The 17,483-nt window shown below is 45.6% G+C and overlaps 1 protein-coding gene across 3 annotated transcripts in view; it reads right to left on the bottom strand.

Annotated features, from left to right (window-relative positions):
• FTO (FTO alpha-ketoglutarate dependent dioxygenase) overlaps window positions 1–17,483 on the bottom strand; it is a 427,953-nt gene that overhangs the window by 282,850 nt on the left and 127,620 nt on the right. For all 3 annotated transcript variants that reach the window (XM_060253575.1, XM_060253576.1, XM_060253577.1), the window contains 2 exons: window positions 10,289–10,368; window positions 5,493–5,636 (listed from right to left, as the gene is read on the bottom strand). In XM_060253575.1, the coding sequence (XP_060109558.1) occupies window positions 5,493–5,636; window positions 10,289–10,368 (224 nt within the window). The remainder of the gene's footprint in view (window positions 1–5,492; window positions 5,637–10,288; window positions 10,369–17,483) is intronic.

The raw sequence follows: 17,483 nt of genomic DNA, 5'->3' as shown, positions 1-17,483 counted from the left end.
GAATTCCACCCCTGTTGTGTGATCCACAGGGTATATCAGGGGTGGAATTCTAGCAGGAGCTCCTTTGCATATTAGGCCACACACCCCCTAATGTAGCCAATCCTCCAAGGGCTCACAAAGCTCTTTTTTGTAAGCTCTTGGAAGATTGGCTACATCAGGGGTGTGTGACCTAACATGCAAAGGAACTCCTGCTAGAATTCCACCCCTGCATCCAATGTTCCACTTGGTGACCTCTCCTACCTGCCCTACCTTCCAGTGCCCTGTGCATTTATATATGTAGTCTAGCTATCCTTCCAATTGGCTTTATAATCTCTTTTAATCATTAGCTGCCTTGGTGGCCGTGACTGGGCATGAAACGTGGGATATCATAAAATAAATAAGTCATGCTTTGTGAACCAGTCTGGTGTAGTGGTTAAATGTGCGGACTCTTATCTGGGAGAACCGGCTTGGATTCCCCACTCCTCCACTTGCAGCTGCTGGAATGGCCTTGGGTCAGCCAGAGCTCTCTTATCTGGGAGAACCGGGTTTGATTCCCCACTCCTACGCTAGCAGCTGCTGGAATGGCCTTGGGTCAGCCACAGTTCTGGCAGAGCTGTCCTTGAAAGGGCAGCTTCTGGGAGAGTTCACTCTGCCCCACTTCCCTCGCAGGGGGTTTGTCGTGGATAAGGAAGGTAAAGGAGACTGTGAGTCGCTCTGAGAGTCAGAGTGAAGGGCGGGATAGAAATCCAATATCCGCTTATCTTTTTCTTATCCTGGGCATAGTTGTTCAAGAGCCAGGCTAGGCCAGGGGTCCCCACTGTGGTGACTGTAGTACCCAAAACCTTTCGTGGCACCAGCCAAGTGCTTTTTACAAAATGCGTGGGGCTAGGTAGAGACCAGCTGTGCAGACTAAAAGACATTCAGCCTGAAATGCTGAAGAGGTAATACTGGAGTCATATCTCACCTCACTCCCTGACATTTTACGCTTGGCTCCACCTCCTGTGGCAGACATTTTGTTCTTGCGCCCACCGCTTTATGCCAGAATTCCAAAGGGGCTTGCAGGCTTCAAAAGGTTTGACACCCTCAGGGCTCTTTTTCTAGCAGGAGCTCCTCTACATATTAGGCCACGCCCCCTGATGCAGCCAATCCTCCTGAAGCTTACAGTAGGCCCTGTGCTAAGAGCCCTGTGAGCTCTTAGAGGATTGGCTGCATCAGGGGGTGTGTGGCCTAATATGCAGAAGAGCTCCTGCTAGAAAAAGAGCCCTGGGTACCCTAGGGCTAGGCTTTGGGATAATCAGGATCAATTCCCTGCTTAGCCGTACGAAAGCAGAGCTGGAGACAGGGAAACCTCTCTTGTGATGGTTATTTGTTTCGGCAATACTTGAAAGCACTTGCATTTATTTTTAATCTGCAGCCTCTTAATAGGGACATTGTTTTGGTCCATCATATGCGGAAGACTTAACTCATTTACTGAGAAAGAGAGACAACACAAAGACGTTTGCCAATATCTGCACTCGCTATCGCTCTTCTCCTTGTTTTTAATCACCAGAATTTCCTGCACTTTGAAAAAAAGAAAAGTCTTCTGGAATCACCGCGTTGAATCCCAGGGTTTAGGATATAAAATTGAGGTTGTCTTCAAACACATGCTTCACAGATTAGGAACATACCAGTTGTATTAGGCCATGAACCTACCCAAAGTTACCCTATAATTAGTGTACAAAAAGCACGCCGTCTTTTCTCTTTTCTCTTTTCTTTTTTCAAAAAGGAGAATCAAAGACCTGCATTAGCACCGCAGATGTCTACGCTTCCCGTTTACAGCCGGGCTTGGTAAAGAAATGTGTCTCCACAGCAATGTAAACCATAGATAAGTTGCCCACATGTGTGGCAGAAAGAGGGCTTAGCTATGGGGGAAGAGGGGGGGGGATGGAAGGCTGCTGTCGTATGGAATTAATCCCAACCCTAACGTTTGCAAAGGGCCAGGGGAGGGAACCGAGAGGCCAGCACATGGGCGACTCCCTTTTTGCATGCAGATGAAATCCAGTCTCACAGTGCTACAGTACAAATTGAAACCTATGGAGGAAACATACACACACCAAGTGGGGCCGGGGGGGGGAGGGGGATGAGGGAGTGCAGAAAAAGTAGCAGCAATTATCCAAACACAAAGCAGTTAGGCCTCAGAATACAAAAGTGGCGCTGGTTTGCAGGTATGATCTGTATGATTCTCATGCTGATTCTGTGAACTCAGGAGAAAAACAACAAACTCACATGTGATTAACACGTGGAATGCACTGCCACAGGAGGTGGTGGCAGTTACAAGTATAGCCAGCTTCAAGAGGGGATTGGATAAAAATATGGAGCAGAGGTCCATCAGTGGCTATTTGCCACAGTGTGTGTGTGTCTCTGTGTGTGTATATACATATATATTGGCCACTGTGTGACACAGAGTGTTGGAATGGATGGGCCATTGGCCTGATCCAACATGGCTTCTCTTATGTTCTTATAGCTTCAAGAGGGAATTTGATAAAAATATGGAGCAGAGGTCCATCAGTGGCTATTAGCCACTGTGTGTGTGTGTGTGTGTATGTGTGTATCTATATATATATATATATATATATATATATATATATATATATATATATATATATATATTGGCCACTGTGTGACACAGAGTGTTGGACTGGATGGGCCATTGGCCTGATCCAACATGGCTTATCTTATGTTCTTACTCCGTGTGAATAATAATTCTCTATGTAATCCACAAAATAGCAATTCAACGGTACAGAAAGAAGACCATCCGACGCACGACACAACTACTGTCCAAAAACCATATAACATTCAAACTGTAGTCCAACGATAAAAGAACGGGTCCAATTTCGTTTTGGATATGAACTATCCTTCTTCTAGGGGCCATCTTTCATATTCATAGGTTCATAGAACCATAGAGTTGGAAGGGACCTCTAGGGTCATCTAGTCCAACCCCCTGCACAATGCAGGAAACTCACACACACCTCCCCCTAAATTCCCAGGTTCAGTAGAGTTGAAGTGCCATAATTCATTTCCTGGCTTCCCAAGATTTTATTTCATTTTAATTCATTTTTCTGGAACGCCAGCACCAATTTCAATCCGTCAGCATTTGGTTGTGTTCCAAGAAGGATAGTTCATATCCAAAACAAAATTGGACCGGTTCTTTTATCATTGGGCTACAGTTTGAACGTTATACGGTTTTTGGACAGTGGTTGTGTCGTGCGTTGGATGGTCTTCTTTCCACACCACTGAATTGGTATTTGAGACAAAAAAAATTTCTATTTTGTGGATTACATAGAGGATCATTTTTCACACGGAGTGAGTTTGTTGTTTTTCTCCAGTTTTTTTACACCTCCTTGGTCCCGATCTCCGCTGACGATTCTGTGAACTCCAGCAGATCATGAGGTGGAGGGCAGGAAAGGTTTCATCGGCGCTTAGTCCTCGTGGCCCTTTCTTACATGCTTAGGGACATGCTGATTACCACTTTGGGGTCAGGCAGCAAATTTTCTCCTGGTTAATTTGGCCAGGGATCCTGGACGGGTTTTTTTTGGGGGGGGGGCGGTATGGAGCAGGGGTCACTGGTGTGTGTGGGGGGTGAGGTACTTGTGAATTTCCTGCACTGTACAGGGGTTGGACTAGATGACCCTGGAGGACCCTTCCAACTCTACGATTCTGTGTGTCTTGAAACCCTCCAGGTGTCTGACAAGTCCTGCAAAGCACTCCCAGCAGCCAGAAGTCCTATTGAGTCATGTGGGTGCCCCCAAACAATGTGTTCTGGCTCACTAGGGACACAAGAGCTGTCCCACCAGTTGTGCTGGAATCAGCAGGTCCCGAGAATAAATGGGGATTACCTGTGTTACCCACCTATATACTTTCAATGATGCCCTCACCTGAGTGGCCCAGGCTTGCCTGATCTTGTCCAATCAGCTTGGATTGGAGACCACCAAGGAATATCAGGGTCGCTGCGCAGAGGGAGGCAATAGCAAAACACCTCTGAATGTGCTATGCTGGGAAAATCAGCCAGTATCATAATAAAGGAAAAGGTGCAATCATAATGCCCCTGTATAAATCTATGGCCAGCCTCGTTTGCAACAATGCGTACCAGGGGTAGAATTCTAGCAGGAGCTCCTTTGCATATTAGGCCACACACACCCTGATGTAGCCAATCCTCCAAAAGCTTACAAAAAAAGAGCCTTGTAAGCTCTTGGAGGATTGGCTACATCAGAGGTGTGTGGCCTAATATGCAAAGAAGCTCCTGGTGTGTACAGTTCTGGTCACTGCACTTCAAAAAAAGATGCTACAGCGCTGGAAAAGGTGCAAAAGAAAAGGGCAACTGAACCGATTAAGGGGATGAAGACAACAGAAGCATGACATGATAGAGGTTTACAAGATTATGCACGGGTTAGAGAAGGTAGAGAAAGAAGTACTTTTCTCCCTTTCTCACAATACAAGAACTCAGCAGCACTCAATGAAATTGCTGAGAGTAGGTTAAAACAGAAAAAAGGACGTACTTCTTCACCCAAAGAGTAATTACTCTATGGAATTCACTGCTGCAGGAAGTGGTGGCAACTATAAGCATAGACAGCTTCAAGAGGGGACTGGATAAACACAGGGAGCAGAGGTCCATCAGTGGCTATTAGCCAAAAGGTATAGATGGAACTCTATGTCTGGGGCAGGGATGCTCTGTATTCTTGGTGCTTGGCGGGGGGGGGGCACAGTGGGAGGGCTTCTGGAGTTCCAGTCCCACTGGTGGACTTCAACATGACACCTGGGTTTTGGCCACAGAGTGATACAGAGTGTTGGACTAGATGGGCCATTGGCCTGATTGAAAACTGTTTCTCTTATTAGGGTTTGTAGAGTCTTTCGGGATCAACTGCCGTGTTCTACTGGAGAAAGTTTTCCTTCCAGACGTTTCGTTCTCAGCTGCGGAGAACATCCTCAGTGGTGTTGCAGCCGGAGCAGGCGCTCAGACCTCCTTGGCTGCTGTGCATTGAGTGGGGCCAGGGCTGCTGGAGAGCTGCTATTTCTAGGCTGGAGGGGGTGTGATGAAAGCCCTGGCCCCACTCAATGCACAGCAGCCAAGAAGGTCTGAGCGCCTGCTCCGGCTGCAATGCCACTGAGGATGTTCTCCGCAGCTGAGAACGAAACGTCTGGAAGGAAAACTTTCTCCAGTACAACACGGCACTTGATCCCGAAAGACTCTACAAACCCTAATGATGTTACCAGCCGTGAAAACCTGAAATCTTTGTTTCTCTTATGTTTTTATGTTAGCTTCTCTTGCCTGGAAAAACCTACGGGCCAGCCTAAGCAGACTGTAACTTGATATCACTTTCCACACACACAAACACACTTGCATAGAACCTTCTGTAAGCCTCCATATGCTCCGCTGCGGATCCGTGGCCCTTCAGCTAACAATGACAGGTACAGAAAAACTGCTCCATGCAATCCCCGAAGTTTTCCTGTCAACATAACACCCCCCACACACTCACCTCATTATGAATTTCCTCCACTCGTTTTACAACTGCGACATCCAGAGATTGCAAAGACGTGCCCTTCAAATCAGTGTCGGTTTGTAGGTTTTGGAGTGCTGTGTTGCATTGGCTCAAAATGTAGCTCAGGGTCCCTTTAGAGCACTGGAACATATCAGAAGGATATCAGTGGACAGAGACAGAACATTTACTTTTTAAAATAACATAAACATGAAATATGATGCCTTGTTACAGAAAGTGCGAACAGATAATCAAATTGCAGACAGGCTGGGATACTGTTAGCCAGGGGTGGAATTCTAGCAGGAGTTCCTTGGCATATCAGGCCACACCCTCTAATGTAGCCAATCCTCCAAGAGCTTACGAAAAAGAGCCTTGTAAGCTCTTGGAGGATTGGCTACATCCGGGGTATGTGGCCTGATATGTAAAGAAGCTCCTGCTAGAATTCTACCCCTGCTGTTAGCAAATGTATTTTCATTACGTTTTCAAAGATACCAACGTTCAGTAGAAGTTAGTTATGGAGAAAAAAGGGAGAGACCTCTATTATTTTGTGCTTAGGGATACCAAACAAAAAACATGGAGAACCAATATGGTTTAGTGCTTAGAACACCGACTGAGAGCTGCAATCTTTTGAGCCCAGTAGCACCTTTAAGACCAACAAAGGTTTATTCTACTGCTTCAGACCAACATGGCTGCCCACCTGAGAGCTGGAAGATACAGGTTCCAATCCTCCCTCTCCCGTGGAGCTACAGGGTGACCTCAGGCCCGTCTCTGTCAGTCTAACCCGCCTTACAGGGTTGTCACGAAGGTTAAAAAAGGAAGACCAGGTACACGGCTTTGAACCACTCAGAGGAAAGGGGCGAAGGAAAATGTGCTATATAAGAAGATGTGCAGAAAAGCTGTATGTGATGTGCACAGTAGCGAGCAGCATTCCCTCTAAGCTGAGTTAGTGTGAGCTAGCTTACAGACTTTTAGCGCATAACGGGCCTTTGTAAAGCTATGCCAACTCGTTTGCAATGCTTCTCTTTAGATTAAAATACCTTCTCTTTTTTCTTTAAACTTTCAAGTGGAGTTTAGGGTACAAGGGTCAGAAACTAATCCATTCTCATGGCCTGATTCATAGCATTGTTTCAACAACAAAGCAATGACTGGGGAGTGTGTGTGTGTGTGAGTGTGTATGTATGGCTTTTTGATAGAAAAAGCCCAGTAGGAACTCATTTGCATATTAGGACATACCCCCTGATGTCGCCATAGTTTCACAGAGGGCTTTTTGTGTAGAAAAAGCCCAGCAGGAATTCATCTGCATATTAGGCCACACCCCCTGGCACCAAGCCAGGCGGACCTGTATTCCTGTGCGTTCCTGCTAAAAAAAAAAAGCTATATATATATATATATATATATATATATATATAAAAGAAGCTCAGCCAACATAGAACACAACAGTGAACTAATCCTGACAAAACATCATGTGGGCATCGTAAGTAGATAAGCTAATATGTAGACTTAAGATCGAGGGAGCACAGATTCTTATAGATCTCACCTGCACTTCAGGAAGCTCAGAGGGGCATACATGGCACCCACCCTTGCCATTTTATCTTCACATCAACACTGTGAGGTAGACTAGGCTGAGAGAGAGTAAGTGGCTCAAGGTCATCTAGTGAACACCATGGCTAGTGAGGAGTTGAACCCCCAGATGATGGATGATGACTTAGTGGTAGAGCATCTGCTTAGTAAGCAGAAGGTCCCAGGTTCAGTCCCCGGTATCTCCAACTAAAAAAAAGGTTCCAGGCAAATAGGCGTGAAAAACCTCCGCTTGAGACCCTGGAGAGCCGCTGCCAGTCTGAGTAGATAATACTGACTTTGATGGACCGAGGGTCTGATTCAGTATAAGGCAGCTTCATATGTTCAGATTGTGGTCTGACCCTCAAACGACTGCACCGCACTGCCCCTCTTATGACCCCCCACTAGGGATGGGCACGAACTGATAACGAACCACAGTTTGAGCACGAACTGGGCCAGTTTGTGGCTCATTTCAAACGTTTGTTTGGTCATGCTGCTGCCATGCCCGAACTGGAAAATGAACCGCCTTTTTCCCTTGGTGGTTCATTGGGTTCATTTTTGCATTTCATTTTTTCCAACAGCCCGCCACCAATTCAACCAATTCCTAGGCAACGCTAGGGGTGGACTTCTGAGAGCCCTAGAAACACCCATAGTAGTTGTCCATAGCTTGACTGGCAGTTCCGGGTGCCAATCACAGAGCTCCCATTCTGCTCTCACTTTACAAAAGAAGAGAGAAGAGCTAGTGGTCATGAGTGCTGAAACTGAGCTTTCCTGGGGGCACCTGCTTTGGGGGACTATAACTCAGACATTCCAAATCCAATCTTCACCAAACTCGGAGGGCAGGTGGAAGAGAGTCTGCTGAAGACTCCTCTTGTGTTTGGCATCTCTAACTCATGAGAGAAGAAGAAGATATTGGATTTATATCCCGCCCTCCACTCCGAAGAGTCTCAGAGCGGCTCACAATCTCCTTTCCCTTCCTCCCCCACAACAGACCCCCTGTGAGGTAGATGAAGATATTGGATTTATATCCCGCCCTCCACTCCGAAGAGTCTCAGAGCAGCTCACAATCTCCTTTCCCTTCCTCCCCCACAACAGACCCCCTGTGAGGTGGGTGGGGCTGGAGAGGGCTCTCATAGCAGCTGCCCTTTCAACCTCTGCCAGAGCTATGGCCGACCCAAGGCCATGCTAGGAGGTGCAAGTGGAGGAGTGGGGAATCAAACCCGGTTCTCCCAGATAAGAGTCCGCACACTTAACCACTACACCAAACTGGCTCTCCACTGTTCTACACCTCCCAAACCAAACAAACCATGCATTGGGTTTGGGAAATCAAATGAACCACAAACCATTGGTTCGGACAATCAAACAATCCATGAACCAACACAAACCACCGTTTTCCCAGTTCACGCTCAAGCCTACCCACACCATCAGACCGCACTAATGGTTATGATACAAAGAGGCACAGACTTCAAAGAAAAAACAGCACAACAGACAAATCCTCTGACCTTCTCATTTCTATCATCAATACACTGGTGTAATAATGGATTAAAACGGTAGAAGGTCATTGTAGGAATTGCTAACATCATGGTTGAGCTACACCACTGCCTCACTCCCAGAGTGCTTTCTAGAACACTCTGTACACTGCTGTGCCTGAGGGTTCTTCATCAATATGCAGGCAAATAAGAATTGGCTCAAAGAATTCCATCTGTTTCAAAATATATTCCTGTTGAAGAGAACACACATGTATAGACCTCCTCCTTTTCAACCAAACTTCCTTCACTACTGAAAGAACAAAAATAAAATAAAATGGCCCTTTCCCCTCCCCCTCCCTTTCGGGGCGCAAGTCTGTGTTTCCATCAGAATTATTTTTCAATTTAATATTTATAAGTGCTGTTAAATCCCTGAGAACACCCTTGAGAAAGGACCCCTTAATGTTCTAATTCTTTGTATCGAGAATTTCCATACTATATAATGTGAGGTCACAAAGGTTTATAAAAACAAAAGAGAGGCTTCTATAGAGGAAGCTTTTTGTTTTTCCTTGAAGCGTATGACTCTGGAAGTAAATGTGCATTTTAATAACGGAACAACACAGCAGTAGAGGAGCGAGCTGAGAGGGTACCGGACTACAAACAAAGAGCCTTTTACTTAGCACACTTTGGGGGACGTTAACACAGCATTTGTATAGCACTTTTGAGCACATGAACCAGGTGGCTCATTGGCTCGGAGTACTTTTGCCCAGCTATGGCTGGCGTGGCAGCTGCACTCATTCCATTCTCAGTTCAGACCGAGCTAGCCAGTGATCCACGCTTAGTAACCTCTCAACTGGACTACTGCAACGTACTCTACTTGGGACAACACTTGAAGAGTGTTTGGAAGCTGAAGCTAGTGCAGAATGTTTGGGCTAGACTGCTGGTCACAGCTTGCTACTGGAAGCATACGACCCTGATACTACAGCAGTTACACTAGCTACTGACTAGTCCCAACTCGAGCCCAGTTCAAGGTGTTAGCATTGTCCTTTATAGCTCTACGTGGCTTGGGACTGTAGTATCTAAAAGGCCATCTTCTCCCATACATTCCTGCTTGGGAAATAAAGATGGCAGGGAGAGGCCCCCCTCTACTGTTCCACCAACCAAGGAGGGCCTGTTCAGTGGTAGCCCCACACTTACGGAACAACCTCCCCTGAGCAGTGTGCTGGGAAAAGAAAACCTAACATGAACTCTTTTTACTCCACCTAGGGGAGGATGTTGACTTCCTCCAAGAAGAATGGGGGCTAGTGGCAGATCTGAAAGAAGGCAACGGATTTTTTAAAAAGCTGTAAAGAAGAAGAAGATGTTGGATTTATATCCCGCCCTCCACTCCGAAGAGTCTCAGAGCGGCTCACAAGCTCCTTTACCTTCCTCCCCCACAACAGACACCCTGTGAGGTGGGTGGGGCTGAGAGGGCTCTCCCAGCAGCTGCCCTTTCAAGGACAACCTCTGCCAGAGCTATGGCTGACCCAAGGCCATGCTAGCAGGTGCAAGTGAAGGAGTGGGGAATCAATCTGGGTTCTCCCAGAGAAGAGTCCGCACACTTAACCACTACACCAAACTTGCTAAATAATGTAATGCTTCCTTCAAGACTTTTCATTGCAGATGCTAAGGGAGGGGTGGTTGTGAAGGTACCAGTGGAAAACAACAGTACTCATTATTGGGCTATTGTCAAAGGAACGAATAACTTAAAACGAAGACCCCCTTCGTACTCACCTCTGCTACTCTATGGGTAGAACTGAATCTCGGACACAGGCCTGCGAGAACACAGTGCTGGTGGGTCATATTCAGGTCATCTGGGGACAGATTACGAAAAAGTAAGGGAAAAAAATATGTATACAGTCTGCTGTGGCCCCCACGTAAAAGATGGTGAGGTTGGATTCTAAAGGCAGCCTTCCATTTCTAAAAGATCCTTTCCCTAATTGGAAAAAGACTGCTCTGACGGTGGACGACTTTGCCCCGTGAGAGCAAGGCTGAATGGATCCAGGCCGCTATTCTGATCTGATCTTACATATCTGGAGCTGAATCCTCAATGAAAGGAAGAGAAAAGCCACCTAATGGAGAAGCAATATCTGTCTATCAAGAATGCCTATACAGAGCTCTGAATCGAGACATTGTCTCTTGGCTCCTCCCACCGTTGTATCCTCCACACTCTGTGATGTATAACAAAGGTTTCTTCTAGCTGTTTACTATGTCACCGCTGGATACAAACCCACTTCAGTTAAAGTCTGCACATGAGCAGTCTAGCAATACTTCCTGGCTGTCTCTCCTGGGATGTTCAAAACAAAGCAGGGCAGAGAATTAAATCACTCGCCCAATATCATGAAAGCATTTGGTGTTTTTCCTTTATTCTCCCCGCCCCCCCTTTACTCTGCATTATTCTTTCTTTAATCTTAGTATTCCGCCTCGTTAATTTTTCTTTAGATACTTAACATCAAGCACGACATAATATTACCTCACTTATACCAGTTCTGGAGAAAGTTTTCGTTAGGGTTAAATCAACGTTATGAAACTCTTTCGTCGAAGACCACAAAGGATTTTTAAACACTCTTCAGATACTCTCTTGATCACAGACAGATATCGTTCTAATATCCGTGATTCATCAGGATCTCTTTTTCACATATCAACACGTTTCTAACATTTCAGCGATAAAACTTATTGGGATTTAGTGAGATAATTCCCCTTTTGTTGAGCACCTTCCCCGCCTCGTCCTGTTGTACCTTTTATGTCCCTGCTTATTCTTTGTATCTCAACAGTAAGTGATTTGTGACAAGGTAGAAAGAATAAGGGAGGAGGATGGAAGTTTACCGAGTCCGTTACAAGGTGCTGGCTATTACCTTTAAAGCCCTATATGGCCGAGGACCTGTCTACCTTAGGGACCGCCTCTCTCCATATGTTCCCCAGAGAGCACTGCGATCTAGCTCACAAAATCTCCTAGAAGTACCTGGGTCAAAGGAGGCCAAACTAAAAATAACGAGAGAACAGGCCTTCTCTATAAAAGCACCCCAATGGTGGAACCAGCTGCCGGAAGAGGTGCGGGCCCTACGGGATCTTGGCCAATTCCGTAGGGCCTGCAAAACCGCCCTCTTCTGGCTAGCCCTTCAAGATGGAGCTTGAAATAAGCATCACGCCATCACAAATATTAATAACTGAGATAACACCGAGTAGAGATATTTTAGACTGTTTTTAGATTGTTTTAGATTATGTAAAAATTTAATAGTAAATTGTAATTTTATTGAATTGTATAACTGTTTTATTGTTCAATGGCTTTGCCATGCCTGTAAGCCGCCCTGAGCCTGCCTTGGCGGGGAGGGCGGGGTATAAATAAAATTTTATTATTATTATTATTATTATAAGGTAGGTAGGGCACACAAACTGGGGGCGGGGGAACACCGATGATACTCTTGAACCCTCTACAGAAAGGAGGCATATCGGGGGCTAGGTCAAGTCAGCTCATAGCCCTGCAAAAGACAAAACGGTGGCTTTTAGTCTCAGCCATTTAATAAACCCAGGCTTCTGAGTTTTGTTAAGACGTTGAGGCCATGGAAGTTGTTATTCCTTTTCTAAACTTGGATCAATTTCCCCGAAACTTGGGAATGGGCGGGCTATAAATTGAAAATACTAAATAAATAAATAATAACTTCCATGGTCTCTCCCTGGAAAGTCAGATGCTGAAGCTCCAATACTTTGGCCGCCAAATGAGAAGGGAGCACTCACTGGAGAAGACCCTGATGCCGAGAAAGACAGAAGGCAAAAGAAGAAGGGGACGGCAAAAGATGAGATGGCTGGACAGTGTTATTGATGTAACTAACAAAATTTGAGCAGAGTTTGGAGGATGGTGGAAGACAGGAGGGCCTGGCGTGACTTGGTCCATGGGGTCGCAAAGAGTCGGATTCGACTGTGCGACTGAACAACAACAAAAACTTGGATCATATTATCCAGAAGACCTATCCCATCTTGTTTGGTTGTCTGCTAATTAATCATATGGGGGCCCCAGCATACACTTTGCGATCATTATAAGAGACTCAAAAGGAATTCCAAGACAGAAAGTGAATCATTTGCATATCCCAATCCACCTCTCAAAATTTTCCCTCCAGGGTTTTGTAACCTCATGGAACGGAACCTTAGAAAGCTAATTACCCTTCACTCTCCCTAATTTCCCCTCAACTAAGAACGTTCCAGGCCTCCTGGAACATGCTTAGTCCTCACCTCACCAGTGTTCCCTCTAAGTTGAGTTAGTGTGAGCTAGCTCACAGTTTGTTAGCCTCCAGCTCACACATTTTTGTCTTCGCTCAGGAAAAGTGGCGTCAGAGCAAACTAATTTATGCAGTAGCTCACAACTTTAATGCCAGTTAGCTCTCGACTAACTTTAATGCCAGGTAGCTCACAAAGTAGAATTTTTGCTCACAAAACTCCACGGATTAGAGGGAGTATTGGTCCTCAACCATCTGTTCCTGGAGGATTTCCCCCCACCCTTCTAATTAATTTACAAATACATGCTTTTTCCGCACCCCTGGGGACTCCTCTGTGTATATAGAGACTTACTACCTTGTCTGTACAGGCTAGAGCTGCTGTTTTCATGACCCTCGTGGAGGACAGAAACTTCACCATTAGATACATTTGCTCTTGACTAATTTCGTCATAGACTGTGGATGGCCTCCTCAAGCTGGTGGCTTTCTGAAGGGATCTGGATGCCGTCAACTTCTAACAAAGGCTCACCACTATGATCACCATCTGCCCACCTCTAGTGGACGTTTGTCTGCTAATCGAGGTCTAGACAGGGTTTTCAGTTTTTTAACACTAATTTTAGCTCTTCTGAGTTTTAAATTTTGTATCTGTATCTTTGTGTATATTTTAGATGGTATGGTATATTATCATTGTATAATTATATCACCTTTTGTTGGTTATGAATTGGAGTTTTAGGAATTGTTTGCTGGTGTATGACCGCTATAAATAAATTCATTCATTCACTCATCTCTCCACCAATGCTGATCATCACAACAGAGAAGGTGCGCAGGGAGGATTGCATGAGAACACAGAAATAGAAGGTGACGCTGCAGGAAACCCCTGCCAATCTCTATGGTCTTTACCACAGAGATTGGGGGAGATTCCTAGAGCGCTGCCCATAAGTGCCTTCAGTTCCAGGATCAGATGCAATCCTCCACCCACTTTCTCCAGCCGTGATAAGCCTTGAGCCATTTCTGAGTTGGTGCCGGTCTGAAGATTGTTGAGCCTATATGTCCTCGGATGAAATATTGTGAGATTACTTTAGCGTTATATGGAAGAGGTTGTTGATGCTGATTAACTGTGAAGCTGTGCGGTTTGTGGATTATTTGATTTGAAGGAAAATGGAGTAGAGCTTTCCATTGCTTGAAGATTTTTCGAAGCAGGAGCTAAAAAGTTGACTCCCTACACTTTGGTGCTCTACTATCTTCCATGAATGCACTCTGAGAGTTCTCTTTATGTCTCTATGTATTCGTGCATTCTCGCCTATTATCATATTATTTTATTGTAATACAGTCTTAGTAATTGTTGGTCACTATAACCATTCGTGGCTGTGTGTTTATTCCTTTACCAGTGACCTTTCTCTGATGTCAATAACATCAATGATAAGGAGCAAAGATGGCAAACAGCTTGATTGCTCTAAATACCTAGCAACAGGGGTGGAATTCCAGCAGGAGCTCCTTTCCGTTTTGGGCCACACACCCCTGATGTAGACGATCCTCCAAGAGCTAACGAAAAAGAGCCTTCTAAGTTCTTAGGGGATAGGCTACATCAGGGGTGTGTGGCCTAATATGCAAAGGAACTCCTGCTGGAATTCCACCCCTGCCTAGCGACACAGTTTAACATAATCCAATCGCTCTGCTGTCTCCTCATCAGAAGTCCCTGTCCCAAATGCATAAAATAGGGCAAAACAGACATCTCCAAACATGCAGCATATGCACACCAAGGAGCCACGGCCAGTACAGCTCCCAACCGTTTGCCTACGCTGTAACCAAAAGTGGTCCTTTGCGCACTTTATGATCCTATGAGATGACTCCTAAAAAGATGACTCCTTATTTAGAAGCAATATACCTCTGAATACCAGCTACTGAGGACAAAAGAACACACGAGAGCTACTGACTTCATTCCTGCTCGTGGATTCTGCAGAAGACCCTGGCTAACCACCGCCAGCCACAAGAAGGGAGATTAGATGGGGCCCTCTCGATCTAGCTTAGCGCTTGCTACGCTTAGCATACACTCGGGAAGGGAAAATGCCAGCTGTCAGAAAGTGTGAATTGTCCCTAATAAGGAATAATTCTGTGACAATGACAACGACGACAACAAAAACGCACTGGCTTAAGGACAACACACACATGATTAATTAGCAGACAACTGAACAAGATGTAGCGGCTTTACCAAACTCCGTGATCAAAGCTCGACGACAACAAATAACTTTCTGGAGCACCGAGTCCTCCCAAATAAAGAGGTAGGAAGTATGCGGCTCCAATGTGGGTTCAAGTTTCAGGGAAGGATTAACTAGAAGGGACTATGAAAGACTCTCTCTATACATATGGAAGGCTTCTCCCACATAACCCATTGCTTCCTCAACTGAAACCCAGTCCCATAAACGTGTGCTCCAAACTTCTGGTTAATGAAAATAATTTGGGGGGCGGGGGGAGGGAACCATCCTTGGAAGTATAATTTGCTCAGTTCTCTTTCCCCCCCCCCCCACACACACCAATAGACGCCACTAAATTAATCCTTAAGCTGCATTTAACCTCCAAGAGACATTTGATCTATAGGAAACAGCTGCAGCAGCCCAAGTCTTCCTCCCCCCCGCCTTTGAACAGAGCCCCACAGTGTGTATGTTCAATGTGTTTTGAAGTCATGGTAGGAAAATTAGTGACAATTGTAAAATCTGCTCGCAGATCTGGTCGCATCAAGCCCCGAAAGATCAGGGGGAAAGATTTCGATTGAACGCTATGAGCATGACAACTTGCTGTAAGGCACAGCAGATGGGGTTGTCCCAGTCAGCTCCACGTGCTGCGGATTTATTGCCCGCCTCTGATATGTTTTTTTTTTTTTTCCCCCTAGCAGACGTTCTTTGATGGAAGACGGGAGGCCACAGAGTTCAACCCATTCTTCCTCTTCGGGCAGGGAGAGAGAGATATATATAAACACACACACACAATAAATTGAGCAAAAGTGTTTCTCTTTTCAGCAAGGCCCTCCCCCGGATGGTCGGGTTTCATTTATCAAGAAAAGGTTCTGTAGGTGAAAGGAAATAAGACAAGACCAATTTCCAGCGAGTCCCTAAAATGAATATATTTCTGAGGCCCCCACTGGAATAGCTCAGGCTTGCCCGGTCCCGTTACATCTCAGAACCTAAGCAAGGTGGGCCTTGGTTAGTGTTTGGATGGAAGACTACCAAGGAATACCGGGGGTTGCTCTGCAGAGGCAGGAAATGGTAAACTACCTCTGAACGTCTCTTGCCTCGAAAATCTTGAGGAGCTGCTATAAGTTGGCTATAACTTGACAACACTTCACACCAACACCATAGTTTTGATAATATGGAAGAAGGCGCTCATCCCCTCTTGATACACATTGTTACAGCTCTAGGTGTTATATAACAGTTTCCTGAACATAAGGAGATCAGAGATTAAGAAGAAGATGATATTGGATTTATATCCCACCCTCCACTCCGAAGAGTCTCAGAGCGGCTCACAATCTTCTTTCCCTTCCTCCCCCACAACAGACATCCTGTGAGGTAGGTGGGGCTGAGAGAGCTCTCCCCAGAAGGTGCCCTTTCAAGGACAACTCTGCAAGTGCTATGGCTGACCCAAGACCATGTCAGCAGGTGCAAGTGGAGGAGTGGGGAATCAAACCCGGTTCTCCCAGATAAGAGTCTGCACATTTAACCACTACACTAAACTGGCTCTCCAATGTTACCTTTACTGATTCAACAATAACGCCCCTTCCTGCTTATTTTCCTACCACTAAAAAGGGGGGTCGGTCTTACTATCTACCCAAACTCAAAAGACCTCATGAATTCTTCCAGGGGGGATAAAAAGGGAAGAAAAATGAAATGCACAAACCTATTAATTCTCCTTGGTTCTTTCAAGGAAGTTTTTTTTGTTTTCTGTTCAGTTGTGTAGAGTCCGTTTGGTGTAGTGGTTAAGTGCCCAGATTTTTATCTGGGAGAACTGGGTTTGATTCCCCACTCCTTCACATGCACCTGCTGTGACCTTGAGTTAGCCACAAGTTCTCACAGAGAGCTGTTCCTCTCAAGAGCAGTTTTTGTCAGAGCTCTCTCAGCTCCACCTCCTTCACGGGGTGTCTGTTGTAGGGAGGGGAAGGGAAAGGAGACTGTAAGCCACCTTGAGACTCTTTCAGGTAGTGAAGGGCACGGTATAAATCAATCTCTTCTTTTAATGCCCCCCATTCAATCGGCCACAATAAATCACTTAGAACATTTGTGACACAGGATTCTTTGAGTATGAAACGCCTACCTTCCAAGGCTCTGGTTCTAAAATGGGCACCTTCTGGTTTCATCGATGGACAATGAAGAAATCTGTCTACAGATTCCATTCACATGGGGAGTCTGTTATAAAAGTTGCATTCCACTGTCAAAAGTCCCCCAGTCCTGATCACAAGGCTGTGGGCCTTCCAAATTCACCCAACATGAATCCAGGATTGATAAAATCTCACAAGTTGACCCAAGACATGAAATACATTCTCTCGGAACAGTATAAAATGAGCCTCCCTGGACAGGTAGGAAGCTACATACAAGAAGAAGAAGATATTGGATTTATATCCCGCCCTCCACTCCAAAGAGTCTCAGAGTGGCTTACAATCTCCTTTACCTTCCTCCCCCACAACAGACACCCCGTGAGGTGGGTGGGGCTGGAGAGGGCTCTCACAGTAGCTG

The sequence above is a fragment of the Heteronotia binoei genome, chromosome 14 (assembly GCF_032191835.1).
Source record: "Heteronotia binoei isolate CCM8104 ecotype False Entrance Well chromosome 14, APGP_CSIRO_Hbin_v1, whole genome shotgun sequence".
NCBI classification, from domain to species: Eukaryota; Metazoa; Chordata; class Lepidosauria; order Squamata; family Gekkonidae; genus Heteronotia; species Heteronotia binoei.
The sequence above is the reverse complement of the archived record's forward strand: the minus strand, read 5'-3'. Positions and strand labels throughout refer to the sequence as shown.